This window comes from Manacus candei, unplaced genomic scaffold (assembly GCF_025592945.1).
Source record: "Manacus candei isolate 608988 ecotype Guabito, Panama unplaced genomic scaffold, ASM2559294v1 h1tg000042l, whole genome shotgun sequence".
In the NCBI taxonomy this organism is placed as follows: Eukaryota; Metazoa; Chordata; class Aves; order Passeriformes; family Pipridae; genus Manacus; species Manacus candei.
Window position 1 is genome coordinate 3,966,233 of NW_026138090.1, and position 15,494 is coordinate 3,981,726.

The 15,494-nt window shown below is 41.0% G+C and overlaps 1 protein-coding gene across 2 annotated transcripts in view; it reads right to left on the reverse strand.

The window, feature by feature from the left end:
- Window positions 1–15,494, reverse strand: part of SEPHS1 (selenophosphate synthetase 1) — a 26,193-nt gene continuing 10,699 nt past the window's right edge. For both annotated transcript variants that reach the window (XM_051795205.1, XM_051795204.1), the window contains exons 4-9: window positions 15,162–15,269; window positions 14,150–14,304; window positions 13,252–13,342; window positions 9,919–10,018; window positions 8,196–8,408; window positions 1–3,631 (exon numbers count right to left, since the gene is read on the reverse strand). In XM_051795205.1, coding sequence (XP_051651165.1) covers window positions 3,417–3,631; window positions 8,196–8,408; window positions 9,919–10,018; window positions 13,252–13,342; window positions 14,150–14,304; window positions 15,162–15,269 — 882 coding nt within the window. In that variant the 3' untranslated portion in view covers window positions 1–3,416. The remainder of the gene's footprint in view (window positions 3,632–8,195; window positions 8,409–9,918; window positions 10,019–13,251; window positions 13,343–14,149; window positions 14,305–15,161; window positions 15,270–15,494) is intronic.

The following is a 15,494-nucleotide window of genomic DNA, read 5'->3' on the forward strand; positions in this document are numbered from 1 at the left end:
CCCATCCACTCCCCCACAGCGACTCAGGTTTGCTGTCCTCTCACTGCAGCATTCACGCTGATTTTCATAATCTCCTAATTAGAAAAGGGTCAGTCCTGAATTCCTAGCAAACCGTGAAATCAAAATAATAACTTAAAAAAAAAAAAAAAAAGGACAAAACTATTCTGGCTTTATATACTGCTGCAGATTTCAAGAGTGTTATTTTTTCCCTCATACAGGAAGAAAAGCAAAAGGCGGAGGAAACCAACATATTAAAAGACTGATAACAGATACTAACTTTCCAAGGAATATATGCTACTTAACAAATACATTGTTTAGGCTAGTGGTTATTTCAATTACTAAATTCTTTCTTTTTAAAGAAAGAATTTTTTCTTTTTTCACAACTTGGATGGAGTTTCACAGGCAGCCTTCTCGTACAGACCGAGGGATGGGAGCTGGTGCACACAGAGGTACCTGTGTATGAAAAAAAAGTACATTACATTTGTGCAAATGACTGGACATGACTAATAAAAACAACTGTTCACTGCTGCTTTCTCACAGCTTTTTGATGACAGCATGTCAAAAAAAAATCTTCGTTTAAGAGGAGATCTCGTGTCTTGCTTAAAGGTGCAGGACTCAAGACTTGCCAGCCCCTTACAATACACTCTCCTACAGCTCATTCCTGGTGTACAATCCTTGATTTAGCGAAACAAATCATTAAACCTCTTACACAAATCACTGCACACCCCAAGTGATTAGGTTGTGCTCACAGAGGACGTCCCAACTCATCACCCAAAGCCAGGAAGCGCTTTGGGATGTGAATTCCAGCCATGGGGGAGCATCAGGAGAGGCTTCTGAGTCAGATCATATGACTACACTAGTATGGAAAGTGACTGATTCTTCTCCAGGGTTTTACTTGCATCTGTCTCACAGGAAGTCTTCCTCCAAAAGTCCAGATGGTTCTTGCTGATGGCTGTGGATTTCCACTCACCTTTCCACACACCCTTTCCTTGGAGATGATCATTCTGCCATTCAAGTCACTTCTAGGGAAGGAGAAATGTTGTTTTCACATCTGGCTCATGAACTAACCATCATAACAAGTGAAAAAAGCCCAGCAGTATCTACCAACCAGGCCCTTTTCCTGTCGAGGGTGAACTGACACAGATCCAGTGCCAGTTTAAAATACAACAGATCTTTGTAACAAGCGCTTTCATGCAGAAGTACTCAACTGTTCTGCACCCATTTGATCTACTTAGGTGATTTTATTAGTTTAAAAAAAACCCCTTAAGTAGTGTCTTGTCCATGACCATAATAAAGCAAATGAACAGAAGTCAGGTCCATGGTTTCACATCAGGATACAGAACAAATGTCACAAAACAGCAGGGGGGAAAAAAGGAAAATCAATTTTTTTCACGACTGGTTTTTGATGCTTCAGAACTGCTGGGAAAAACCTAGCAACTTTTTTTCCTCAAAGCAAAGTCAAAAACTTGGTTATTGCTTTGAGGCTTTGTGGTGAACAAGCAACTCTTGGACTTCATCTCGAGGAAAAGGAGCGTGAGGGTCTGCATGGCTTAAGCTATTCCCAAGGAGGGGATGAAAAAAAGAAAAAAAAAAAATTCTAGCTTTGCAAAAGGTTGAGAACCTGAGTGGAAAAAAGATGAGCCAAGTTTTGCCAGAGATGCCATTAGGAGGAAGACTGGAAATTTAAACCTTGCATGATGCACAAGATTGGCTCAGCTCCAGCGACTCAATGTTCATAGACAAAAGCCTTTTTAATTCTTGCTGCAGTAATGGTTCTCCAAGACTTTTTTCTTCCTGGCCCAAATATCACAGAGCAAATTCCAGAATCTGGGAGAAGCTTCACTAGAGCAGGTTCAGTGCAGTTCAGAAGAAGGATGGCACGGTGTGTCTGAGCAGAGCAGGGGAGCTGTGAGGCTGCTGCAATGGGAAGAAATGGGCTCCAGCATCCAGCATTCCAGGACAGGGCTGCTCAGGAGCCTGTCTTTGCTGACAGCAGGCACAGTCAGGAGCACTTGCAGAGGAAACAATTCAAAATGTTGCCTACTTGGTGCTGGTGAGTAAAATAAACAAAACAGAGTGGATAATATACTTGAAGATAACCTGCCTGCCCCCAGCTTTACTCAAGGTTACCACTGGACATCACAGCTTGGAGAACTGATTAAAGGAGCAATCACAATTATCAATATAATCATACATGCAATAGAATAAAAAAGCCTGAGGATTTCTCCTCTTTCCAGGGAATAATTCAGCTAGGAATCAAAAGTTCATGCACTTATACAAGAGCAATAAAAAAAATTAAATATTTATTTTGAATAACAAGCTTAAGTTCAAGCTGCAATGTTGGCAATGTTGGTTTTAAACACAGATCACAAAAGCGTGCAGAAAAATGTATTTGAGCAAAGAACAAAATAATACTAAGAATTATACTAAACAGCTGCTGATTTTAAAAGAAACAAAAAAGGCTTGTAATCACTATACAAAATATAAAATGTATTAAACACTACCATCCACAGAACAGAGGTTTATTTTAGTTTGATTATATTTAAAAATTATTTGTGTAGTTATTTATATAGTGAATTGTAAATGAATATTATACAGTAACCTCCTTTTGGTCTGAAAAACCTTTGTTGCACTATAGCACATCCAATCACGTTGCAAAAGGAAAAAAAAAAAAAAAAGAATTATTTGTCCTTACTATCAATAAAGAAAACAATCATTGATAATACAGTAAATATTGTCAGGTCTACAAATAATGAAATTTGAAATTACTCCTTCGACTCTGAAGCGCTTTCCATGCAAAGAGTCAGCACTTGCTGTTTAAACTGAATGCACTACCAAGCAAAGTCCAGGGTCGTAGATGCTCTTGGTAAGACTAAACCTTACCAAAAAAAAAAAATTAAAAAATAAAATAAATCGAAGATTGAATGCAATCATGCAACCATCTTACTACTGGGTAACCCACTGTGTCGCTTGTCAATTTATTGCCTTTCTGGAATATCACTCAAGGCATCAAAATTAGACTCGTGATAAATATACACATAATGAAAGGACACGAACTGCTATTTGACACTACTACTGGTAATGTCTGTGCTACGTGAAAGCACCTTTAAAAAGAGCCTATGCGGCAAGAGATAAGTGTCTAAAGATTCAAAATGAATCAACAGTATTGGATAACAATATAATTCTCAACTCAGAAGCTGCCTCAAGATTAGGTGCATCTTCAGTTAATGTAACAGGAAAAAAAGGCAATGGATTTCATTTTATTATTTGTATCCACTCATAAACTGACCTAAGGCCACCAGATGTGCAGACACAACAAGTTTTCTTTTCTTTTTTTTTTTTTTTACAGTTCTTAAAATTGTAGGATGATAAAGGAATAGATCTATTCAAAAAACAAAACAGCTATTTGATCTCTATTAAGAGGTGGCACCGGGCGTGGGGTTCACGTTCTGAGTGGCCACCTGTGGTGCCACCTCAATGATCCGTGGCTTGTCTATAATCCTGGCCGTGCGGTTGCCCTTCTCCACGATCCCGATAATCCACGCCTGGTGCCCTTCGCCGTATTTCGGAGACTTGATCTCGGCGCAGAACCGTGCTGCCTGCTCCCGTGGTAAGCAGATGAGGAGGCCTCCTGGGAAGAGAGAGAGAGCAGAGCATCAGACATCTGTTTGCAAAGCACTTCGAACCTGCATCTGCCAAAGCCCTACTTGGACAAGCACTTGGTGACTTCAGTGGAGTCTAATGAAATCCAGCGATTCCAAGAGAAGGCACCATGGAAGTCCAAGCTCTTGCTTTGCAGCAAGAGGTTTGTGCCTGAATTCAGTGTTTAGTTTCGTATAAATGAAGCCAAATACACACAAAAGATGTTGGCAAAAGGACGTGGTACTGATGCCAACAAATGACATACTGAAACAACCCCAGCATTGTAACCTTCCACAGAGGACTGCAACGTGCCTTTACACAGAAACATTTTGGGTAAAGGTCATGTGCAGATACCTGTAACCACATATTGGTGGCAGCTGATTCTGTGAGTAATCCCATGGCCTGCAATGAAATCATTCATCAAAGCAGGGACCATTGCCCTGCTGAGAATGCAAGAGGCAGAACATTAAACACAGGCTTGATCCAGTGCTCCCTGTGACAGTCCTTGTGACCCCTTTGTTTGAGAAATTTTTTAGCCTTCCATTTAAGTTTTTTTTTTCCTCAGACACAAGTGAAAATATTTTATTTACTAAAAAATGCTTTCAGAAGCAGCACAGTTAACTAGTCAGCAAGCTCACCATTCCAGGATTAAACCTCAGAGCACTTCCACTCTAAGAATCCCAAAGCACTGGAAAAGGCAGCTTAGCAAATGAATTGAAAATGTTTGGAGAACACAGGCAAGAGAGTAGATTCACACAAACAGAAATTTGGGCACATGCTGAGGCTCACTTACTCCTAAAGAGTAATTTGACCCTCACAAGTTATGCCACCAACTCTGGCCAACCCTGGGGCAAAGGGCCAACTGCTGAGCCGGGCTCAGTGCCACCTCCTGCTCCACAGCCCCCAGACAGGCCCTTGGCACCTTGGGCACCTTTATGTTTGACCTTAGCCACCTTTATGTTTGCTTTTCCAAGCACACAGTCAGTCCTCTCAGTGGTGACTAAAGATATTCTTAATTTGAGGCCATGACAAAGAAGCGGCTACTGAACGTGAGGAATTAATGATAAGGATAAATGGAAGAGCAAAAGCAATTTTTTCAGTTCTACATGAAGAAAACAAGTGTGCCAGCCAGAAAATGCCCACCTCTCTGACATTTCAAAAATAACATCCAGGTACTTCCATCAAACCCAACAACAAAAAAAACCCCATAAGCTTGAATGACAGTGCTTAAAACTACTCCGGATATAACAGACAAATCAATTGCAAAGGAATTATGTGACATTCTCATGGAAGGCTCTAAATCAAATTGAAGAGAAACTTACATCGTGATGCAAGTCAGGGAAGAGGTTTACAAGAGAGAGTGCAGAGAATGTACTAACCAGCCAGAAGGGAGGTGTACAAGTATGGCAAAAAAGGAAATGAGAAAGAGCACAAAAGTAATCTTCACTCAATTATCTTTTCAACACACACTCTGTTTCTGGAATTTTGTATCACTGGTACCTGTAGTCCGTTATCATTCTTTGGCAAGATCAAACACAAGTACAAAATCCCAGTTTCCAGTGAAAAATCGCTTCCCACCTGCTGGCTGCTTCCCACAGTTTAATCAATAACCCTATGGGTTATTGATCAATCAATAAATGCTATGGGCTACTCTCAGCCAGCAGTAGGTTTCCTCTATGCAGGGATTATATTTATTTCTCTGCTAGACTGACCAGTTTCATTAAGCCTTGGGTAAGTCCTTAAGATTCCCTACTATTTATTCTAGTCCAGTTTGTTATTGGTATTCCCAGCTGCTCTGGTTTTGGGGAGTTGAAAGGAGGCAGATACTTGGTATCTGTCCTGGCTTATCTTTTTAAAAATAAAAGGCTTTTTTTTTTTTTGGTAAGAGGTTTTGAACAGTGCTTGTTTTAAGAGTATTGCAAGCAGAGAAGTGGACATAGAACACTTCAAAAGCAGGCTAGACAAAGCTTTGCAATTAAGAGCAGAGATACAAACAGTTCATGAATCAAAACCAAGTGTCCTTTCCCCTGCTAATGGCTTTCTCCCACAATGACTTGGATGAGATCATTAGCCCTGCCTCTAATCAGGCACTGACACAGCCCTTCTTTTCTACCCATCTGCCAATTTCCACCAAATGTGCATAAACATAAAGATGCTGATACCTCTACTACAGCTAAAAAAGTCATCTGACACCAGCCAGCAGCTTCAAAAGTTATTAGAAGAGGATGGCAAAAATACACACATGCATAAGGGTCCCATACAGAGTAACTCTGTGACTTATCTCTGCAAGCAGCCACTCTAACAGAGTTAATTCTTTGGAAACCAACTGCCTGACTGCAACTTTAACCACCAGCAAAGAATTACCTAATAGAAAGCACAAAATCATGTAAAGTGCAATTTTAAGAAAATACACCATAAGCAAGAGTGCCTGGAAGATGGAAGAGATGATGTAACAGATCTTTTCAACGCTGACTTTTGTCAACAGGTGGCCAGCAAATGCACATGGGGAAAAAAATCCCATAATAACCTTAAAATCCATTCAAATAGTTTTCCAGTAAATTTCTCATTGCTTGCCCAGTCTGCTGAAAAACATCTGTTCACAGATGAAGAAGCGACAGACAGAGCGTGTCTGGAAGTTTAAGCCAACAGAGAAGGAGAGTGTCTGTATCACAGTATGAACAGCCCTGAGCAGCCCCCAACAGGCTTCCTCACAGCTGGGTATCAGGCACAGGGAGGCAGAGCCATGCCTTCATATAAATCAACTCCAGGACTCGAGGTGTGCAGACAGCCTGGGTCTGAAGGAGCCATCCCAGCACTGCCTGCCCGAGCTCACACACTGCTGAGACACGTCAGGCTGTGCAGTGCAAGCCCAAAGCCTGTGTGACTGTGGTTACACAGCTTTCAGGGCAGGGCTGGTGTGTCCATGTGGCTACAGATCTTTTGAATATCTGGCAGACACTGCCCTCTCACAAATCCCTGTGGCCACCTCTAATGTGAGAAACCCAGTGCCGTGATGAAATCAAACAGACAAGCTCTGAGGCACCCACAGCTCACAGCCAGCCAGATAAGTCTCGCTGGTTTTTCCATTATCATCCATCTCTGCCAAACACAGGCTGCTCAGCATTTCAAAGACAGTTCTTGCTCTCAAGTCCCGAAAGAGATTCTGAAGTCAAGCGTTTCCCACTTCCCAGCAGTACATCCATCTGCACTGCTTCACATTCCCTCAGTGAAAAGGCAGAATTGGGTATCCCCAGGGAGCAGTATGGGCAGCTCCGAAGACTTTGCAGCTAAACCATTCCCACACCAACTGCTATTCAAACCTCTGCTATAGCCACTCACCCAAAAGAGCACCTTGCAGTTCCAGCTCTTGAGTCCCAGCTACTTTTTGGACTCTTTCCAACTGATAACAAATGCTACCAGCACTCTGGCTAGGTGGGCTCTGTCTGGTGCTACCAACCTTATTGACACATCTTGCCAAGCTGCCACCAGGTATTTCTGGTCCCTTCTTACTGATGCTGGATTCTTGAACTCTTCAAAGGCTTTACATCCCATATCCTATTACACATCATCTGAGCCACACAGTCTCTGTAGGACAGAGTGTCTGCTCAAACACAGATGGCCAAGGGACAATTCAGATCGGGGTAAGTTGTGTATTCACCAGGGGAAAAGTTTATGGCTCTCACTCTGATGCTTCTTTCCAGATCTTTGGACTGTTTAGCTTCAAGGGGCCCCCTCTGTTGTGAACTGCAGAGAACTTGGATAATACTTTTGGAGAGCCGGAAGAGGGTGGAGAAATGAGGTAAGAGAAAAAGACAGATCTGGTGCTACATCTTCTCCATTTCCCAAAGAGAAACAGAAGTCAGATTAAATTAGAAAAAACATAACAGAACAGGACAGAAGATTCAAGGGGAAAGTGAAGTAGAAAGACTTCTAGCAGAGGACAGTGATTGTGCTCATCAGAGAAGTGGCCTACTCTTAAAAAGCAACTTAACAACTCCGTAAATGTTTGTCCACAGCCAGATCCTCCTTACAGTCTGTTGTATTCACTGTCACTGCAAGTGGCAGCTTTATTAAGAAGGCAACTCAAGTAATGAAAGGGTCAGAGACCAATATTTTTTTTCTGCTAGTCATAGTCCCTTACAGTCTAATTTCATAAAAGTAAGGGAGAAAATCTATATTCTTGGATGTCTGTATGCTGGGGACAGATAAGGCCTCACTCACAAAGACTGGCCCATTCATCACTCAACTTCACAGATTTTCATAGTAACAAACCTAAAACCATCACAAACTTCTAACTGCAAACCCTGCAAACCCAGGGTTTCTACAACAGTGTTCCATATGGAAGTAGAAGGCATTCAGAACAGGATGGTGGTTTGGAAGTTAGGCTGAAGAAGTCAGTTGTGAACAGCTGTGTGGCTGATGCTCATTAGCCTGGCTACCTGCCAAGCCAACCGTGCTGCTGAATGCACACAAGGCACACGATTTGTACATTTGATATTAAATTCTAAGGTGGGGGTGCAGGGAAGGAAGAGGGCGGCACAACTGTCACCTACCTGAAGTCTCTGGACAAGTGCCGTGCATGAGGCCAAACATGTTTCCACAAGCCTTGCTGACAGCAGCCATCTTGGCAAGAACGGGAAGGTTGTGGATCACGAAGGACACCTCGTTTCGCTGCTGCTTGGCAAGGTTCTGTGCATGCCCCAGGATCCCAAATCCTGTGATGTCTGTAGCTGCATGTGCATTGAAAGTGTGCATGAGTCCAGCAGCTACAATAGAGGGAGGGGGAAAGAAAAAAAAACAAATCAGAAAAAAAACAAATTATGAGGAAAAGCAATGCTTCGGCAATATTGTTAACAGTCTGAATGAAGTTGAATACCTTTAATCCAAATCGGGTTGGGTTAAATTAATAAAATAAATAAAATCATGCTTGAAGAGAACTGGAATTCAGCAATACTGCATGTAACACTTCAAAAAAAAAATCAACTTGTATTTAAGATATTAAATCATGCTGAAAATCTGTCATCAAAGCTGCATTTATGGGCATGTTCTATTAGACATGTGCTACTAATTTATACTGGCAGTCTGAGAAACAGAGGTTTGCTTCAGATTCAAATCTAGCTGAGGGCCAGAGAGGTTCTGAGCTCAGCTTTGCTTTACTAAGGGCAAGGACCAGACACAGGTCAGTCTTCTCACATCTCTTCCTCTACCACTCGGGAATTGGTGACATCAGAACTTAATTGCTGGACACTCAAAGTTTAAGAGCTTAAGAACAAAGCCTGCAGGCTGTGGGGGAAGAGCCCCAGCCTCCCTACCTATGCATTCATGAAATTTCTGCACATTTGGAACTCCTGGATGGGAAAAAGGGCACCTCAGCATGCAGGACAATAGCCCAGTTAAGAATATTTAAGTGTTGTTAAAGGTGCCTGATGAGAGAGTGGAAAAAAAACAAAACCAAGAATGCTTTGCCCTTCTCTGGTGCTTCCCAATACACAAGCAGGACTGAATTTTTTTCCATAAGACAATCCCTGTTCATTTATTTTTCCTGGAAGGCTTTGTGACATAACAAAAAAAAAAAACCCAAACCAGTGGGATGACATAAGAAATGAAAGCTGAATGGAAAAAGAGATATTTAACTATCCCTGTTTCTTCAAGTGAGAAGTAAGTAAGAAAACACATAATTCACTTCTCTACTCTGTCAAAGATACTTTGAACAAATAAGGGAAATCCTGAAATAAAATTTCTAGCTTAAGAGCAGAACCTTCCCTCGACCAAAATTAAGAAGAAAAAATGCAAACCAACACACAAAACCAGGAAAAAGACAAACAAACAAAAAAGAGACCACATGTTACACATTCCACACTTTGGGGAGCACAGAACATGACTGAATTAAAAAACCCCAAAATTTAAATTGAAGCTTACATAACGTAAGAGCTTTTCCCTTCTTATTCTATTTCAAATTCTTTTAACCTTATCAGTGTCAGGCCTTCTCTATGCACAGAAGATAAGGAACAAATCCAATATATGTCCCTTTAAAGCATCCTCTAACTCTCTGGGATGTTACTCACACGAGTCATAATCGCATCCAGCAGCTTTGTGTTTTTGCTGTGTAATTAAAAGAGGGCATTTGATTTAAATTTGCTTATTTCACCAACACTGATCAAGCAAAAAGATGGGGCAGAAGGAAAGGATAAAGCGGTTGTGTCACAATTCCCCATGGCAGTGAAATGAAATTTGGTACAGAACTGGAAAAACCCACAACCCCCTTCCCCTTCTTACCTGTTCTGTTCAGCCGTGCCATGTTCATCATTGCCTCCTGGTATGCGAGTTCTACATCCTCTTGCGTTACCACAAGTTTGATTTTATTCCACTTTTCAGGCTATTGGATGAAATAAAGATGATTCTTTTAGATTTTCAGCTTTATATTTTAAAGCATACCCTTACCCCCTTTTTTTTTTAAAGAAAATCCCTAATCAAAAATGTACTTTTTAAAAAACTCAGTTAAAGTGAGGCAAAAGGGTCGACAGTCAGAGGTGTGTGCCTTACTCTGCTGTACCCAAGATCTATTAGGCACCTCAAATCCTGCTGTCAGCAGCTTAGTGGAGTGGAATAAACTACCCCAGGGCAAAAACTCCTTCAAGGCAACTCTCTGGATTGAATCCCCACAGGCGAATAAACAGAACTTGGTTGCTGGAAGTTGAGATTTGTAATCTCTGGTTTCTTCTTTTTTTAAGAGAAAAAATTCTTGATTTCACACCTGGACACCTTGATCAGGAAACACCACTGATATTCACCAGTCCAAGTCAGAGGAATGTATGCTAAGGTAGGATATTATCACTCTGGTTGAGGATTAAGGCAGTTTCATCAGTCTGCTTTACAGTTTAATATCAGCATCCCCTTCCACCCCTTCTCCAGTGTCTTGTATGGACTCATTTCTTCATCACATTCCAAGTAATGCTTTTTATCCCAGAAGGGTTTCAGAACAATTTAGCAAGTGGTACCTTTATAAAGACCAATTGCTTCATTCCAAGCTGAAGTGATTCCAGATCCAGAATGAAACAAAGCAACTATTTAACTGTTAAGAGCAACATTACAAACTAATTTAACTTTTTTTTAAATGAAAAAAAAAAATTACAGAGAGCTGAAAGTAAACAAACATAGGATTTTCTGAAGCCACAATGCCTACACTGCCATTCCATAGAGTAAATGCACAGAACAAACCTCTTACTAAACCAAAGGTGCAAAAAGTACTAAGAATCAATACATGATGCTGCACTGGTGGAGGATCTTGTCTTAACAAATGGACACTGACTTCAAGGGGTGTAAGAGAGAATCCAGAAATGGCAAAATGGGGAAAGACTGGTCAGCTGAAATAAATAAATTTGGAAAGAGCAAGGAATGATGGCAGTGGGATCAGAGTTTCTAAACTTAGGTTGAACTGGATCTACCAATTAATTAAGAAAAGCATTTTTGCTTACATAAATGAGACCTTGTCAAAAAATAAAATGAGTCAGTTACAGAGATGACAGAACAGTGATTATTCTTACTCTGGGTAAGACTGAAAAACTTGAGCAATCACTCTGCTTTAGTTTTCAAAAATGAAGTTCTGAGGCTGATCATGGGATGGAAACCAGTCAGATGATGGGAATGGAAATCAGGAACTATGGAGAAGCAGAACTCAAGGCTGAGGCTGTAAGAGCCACAAACACAGGTAGCTTACAAAGAGGCAAATTCCTCTCCACTACAGTAATCAAATACCCGAGTTAGTCAACAGGGAACAAAGGCAGAAAAGTTCACAAAAACTCCCAAAAAAGTTTTAAAAGCAAGCTTAGATTTCCATATTGAAGGGTCTGTAGACAACACCAAGGCCAGAAAACCCTCTCTGAAGGGGCACATCAGAGCAACTGCTTTCATGCATTTAAAAGAGAAAAAGCAAAGGATTGCAGTTCCCAGCTGTGGACCAGCCTGGCTGCCAGAGCCACAGCCAATGGCTCCATCACCCCTGGCACATCCCTGACCTGATCTTGGGGCCCATGGAGCCCAGCTCCCTGCAGGCTCTGCAGCCTCTTCCCAGAAACACAGCTGGGACTGGCTGCAGCAGTGCTGGCAGCAACCAAGCAAGAAGGACAAATTTCACCTTCATTTGGATCTTCCTTTCACTTGTCACCAGGAACTTGCTCACTTCTGCCCTGTTTAAATACCTCAGCTTTTAGGTTGTTGGGCTTTTTTTAAATTTATATTTCAGCCACATATCTCTACACTCCACTTTTCCTTTCTTCCTTATGCATAAACCTGCTGTACTATAGCTTCTCCCACACACTTTTTCATACAAAGTCCAATTCCCTACCGAAATTTCATTTACAGATGGATTTGTGATGGGTAATTCTAGTTTCCCTTTCCCTACTTTTTCATAAAACAAATCTAAAGAAAAGGCAGCACAGCTGCTCAGAAATTTTCCTAACACAACTGAAGTTATATTCTGTTTACACATAATAGGAGGATTGATTTCCTTGCTGTCCTTGTTTTTCAGACTGAAAGTGTTTCTGTTTGACAGTCAAGGAAATTAGTAGTACTTGAAATATGTGGAAATTCAGAATATCCTTAATATTCAAGTCTGCTCATCAGTACAATAACAAATAAGTTAAGAAGTAAGATTTTGGCCAGAAAACATACTATAAAATTGGTGTCTTGTTTCACTCCATTTTCATATCAAGATTATCTGAGGCCCTGATCCTTATAGCTGTTTGGAAAAAACACAGGATTCTGAAGAGGTCAGAACTAGGCCAGATCCTGTACAGAAGGAGAAAAATATTTTTCTCTTGTTGCTCACGCTTCAGACTCCAACGAAGGTTTAAGCTGGTTCTCTCCCACTTTTCTAACACTAGCTGAGTAATTAGAATTCATCTGACAATGCAGTGGCCAACAGCCAAACCAAAGTAGATTCCAGCTCACTCCTCTGCCAGTCTATTGGCTCAGTAGTCCCAAAAGTAGAAAAGATGCATCTTTTTGAAGTGTAAACTGAGCAGTTATAATTTTGAAGACACATAGTGGGAGCCAGACAACATAAGCAGATGCCAATTTTGCAATCACTTTTCAGTTCAGTAGTTATATTTTTGCTTGAAGAAACAGATGGAAGTATATCTACATACATAATGCTGCTAGAAGTATTCTTATTGAACGCACAGGGCAATACATGTGAAACATAGATATATTTCCATGTACACAAGCAGAAAGCCCAAGAGCACAGACAGCACTCTTGGCCTAATTGCCATCAATAAGTGTTGCCAATTACTTTGGCAGGTGGAGTAGGGAATAATTTTACCCAGGGTGCTAGTCTGTTGTTCCGTTAGTAAACAATTTTATTACAGCAATGCCTGAGAAATAACTAAGAATTAGGTGCAATTAAGAAGGGCTCACTAAGCACAAAATATTAAACTGCCTTGATTCTGATAGTCTTGCATGTAAGCAGGGAAAGCTGAGACACCAAGGAGGAAGGAGGAGAGGTGATAGATCACTCCCACATGAGCTGAACTTTGTCATTTTGAAGGAATAAGGGAGGTCCCCTTTAACTCACAACTCTCTTCCCTGTTTCTTTTTTTGTAGTGTACTCACAATATCTAGCCACTGGTGCACAGCTACAGCCACTTGTGTTCCCAAGGGTTTAGTTAATACAAGCACATCTCCTGGCACTGCATTGTCTGGCCTGAAAACAAAGAATTCATACATTAATTACATAGCAAGATTCACAAACGTCACTAGGAACAAGTGCTGATAATTACGTTTTCACAGCCCCATGTATCTTGTTGCACAGTTAAAAAACTGACTAATTGCAGAATTACCCTTGGGGATTCACTGCCATGCAATATTATTGAGCAAAGTGCTGCAAACTTATTTAAAAGTGCTAGTCCTTCTTTCTCAGAATAGAACAATGCTTGCAGTCAGACATACACCAAATTACATCTTTTCTGTCAATTTACTGGAGACATAAACAAGGACAGGGGGAAAAATTGACCTTTGTTACCCAGGGTGTAAGATACCCAATATTAGGATCATGAACAAACTCTTGTATAGTATAACATGCCACAGAGGGACACTGAAGATCAGCTTCTGTTAAATGGACTGAATGCTGTAAATACAACAATTCTGTAGTTTTCTACAGCCATTAACAGGATAACTGGGAGATGGCTTAGAAACTTATGTATAAATGTGACAGAAATTTATGTTCAAAACAGTCTCCAATATCTTTGAAAATTAGAAGCTTAAGTCTCCTGTCAAAAGGAGAATAGGATCAAAAGGTACTGGGGGCTGGGGAGAAGTAAGAGGACATCCTATCTAAAAAAAGCAAATAGGACAAAGAGTTGTGGCACCTGTTGAGTGCTGAGGACAAATGCAAGCAGAAGGCACTGCTTTATTCATCAGAGACACCCCACAACATCACAACACGGTGCTTACAGGGTTTTTACTGTACCCCTTCAGACCAGTGCCTTTGGTTGTTTAGTGATTAACTTACATTATAAATTCATTAGGCTGACAGACTGTCGTGGCCACTCCTCCTAGAACAATCCAGGGATTTAACACTGTTTGCCCACCAGTAACAGATGTTCCTGCCTCTTCTGCTGCATCTTTGAAACCCTGGATAATTAGAGGCATCACTTTGTCTCTTTCCTAGAGATCAAAACAGAAGTCAGAGTTCCACACACAGCAGTGCTCGTCATTTCAAGACTCGTGCAGGGCTTTAATCACTCAAGCCAAATGCCCTCATGGCAAATAGTTCAAGACAGACAAGCCAGCCTTAGGAAGAGTCTGGCCTCCTGAAACCTGCATGTTATCCCATACAGTTATGGTTTTACAGCTCCACGTGAAAGAGGTGGAAAGACACTTAACACTGAGGAAACATTCTTCAAAAGGTCATGTAAAAGTAACCAGTCTTCTGGGAACTCAGGACAAAGTATCCATCTGCTCTAATCAGGCACAGCCATAGCAGCCCGGTGCAATAAGGCCAAGTTAAATCAAGATACATTTGGCCTCTACTAACCAGCAAAGTTTCAACTTACATCCTTCTAAGAATAAACATCCTTTTTTTTGCTACAGCAAAACAAACATACATGCTGGTCACTTCCACTAAAAAAGAAAAAACCAAAAAACCCAACCAACAAACAAACAAACCAACAAAAAAAAATAAAAAAAATAAAAAGAAAGCAAAACCAACCAAGAATTATCTATGAATTGGCAATCAAATGCTGGCCTTGGAGCAGTATTGTCCTGAAGTGACAGAAGGAGGGACTTCATTTTGGTGGGGATGAAGGCAGCAGATTACAATGCCACAGGAAACTGAACTTTTAGCACCTGACCTCAGAATGTTCATGAGGCAAGATCCATACTATGAACTGAGCTATTCAACAAAACCATCTCTTCTTTAAAAGGGTTCAAACTCTGGGGAGAAAATACACTAAAGGTAAATACGTTCTAAGCACACTTAGCTGTTCAGGTCTTCCATCAGAAGAAAGTATCAAAAATCTTACCCTATCTGTCATTTTATTGCTGATTCCAAGGAGCATCAACATGTTGTCACATTCTGTGACCCCCATGGCATAAAGGTCACTTAGGACATTGGCACACGCTATCCGGCCCTGAAAGAGAAAGAAAGACAGAAAAAAAAAAATCTGCAGGAGTGTAGGTGAATGTTTAAACACCTGCCAGGAACAAAGCTTCCAGAATGGGTTTGCACTCTGACACAGCTGCTTATTCCACAGGCTCCAGCATTAAGAAACCCAGCCACAGATGTAGGATGATCCATTTCGTGCTATGTGTCCATCTAAAAGTCCAGGATCTGCTCCTTTTACAGGAACAGGGAG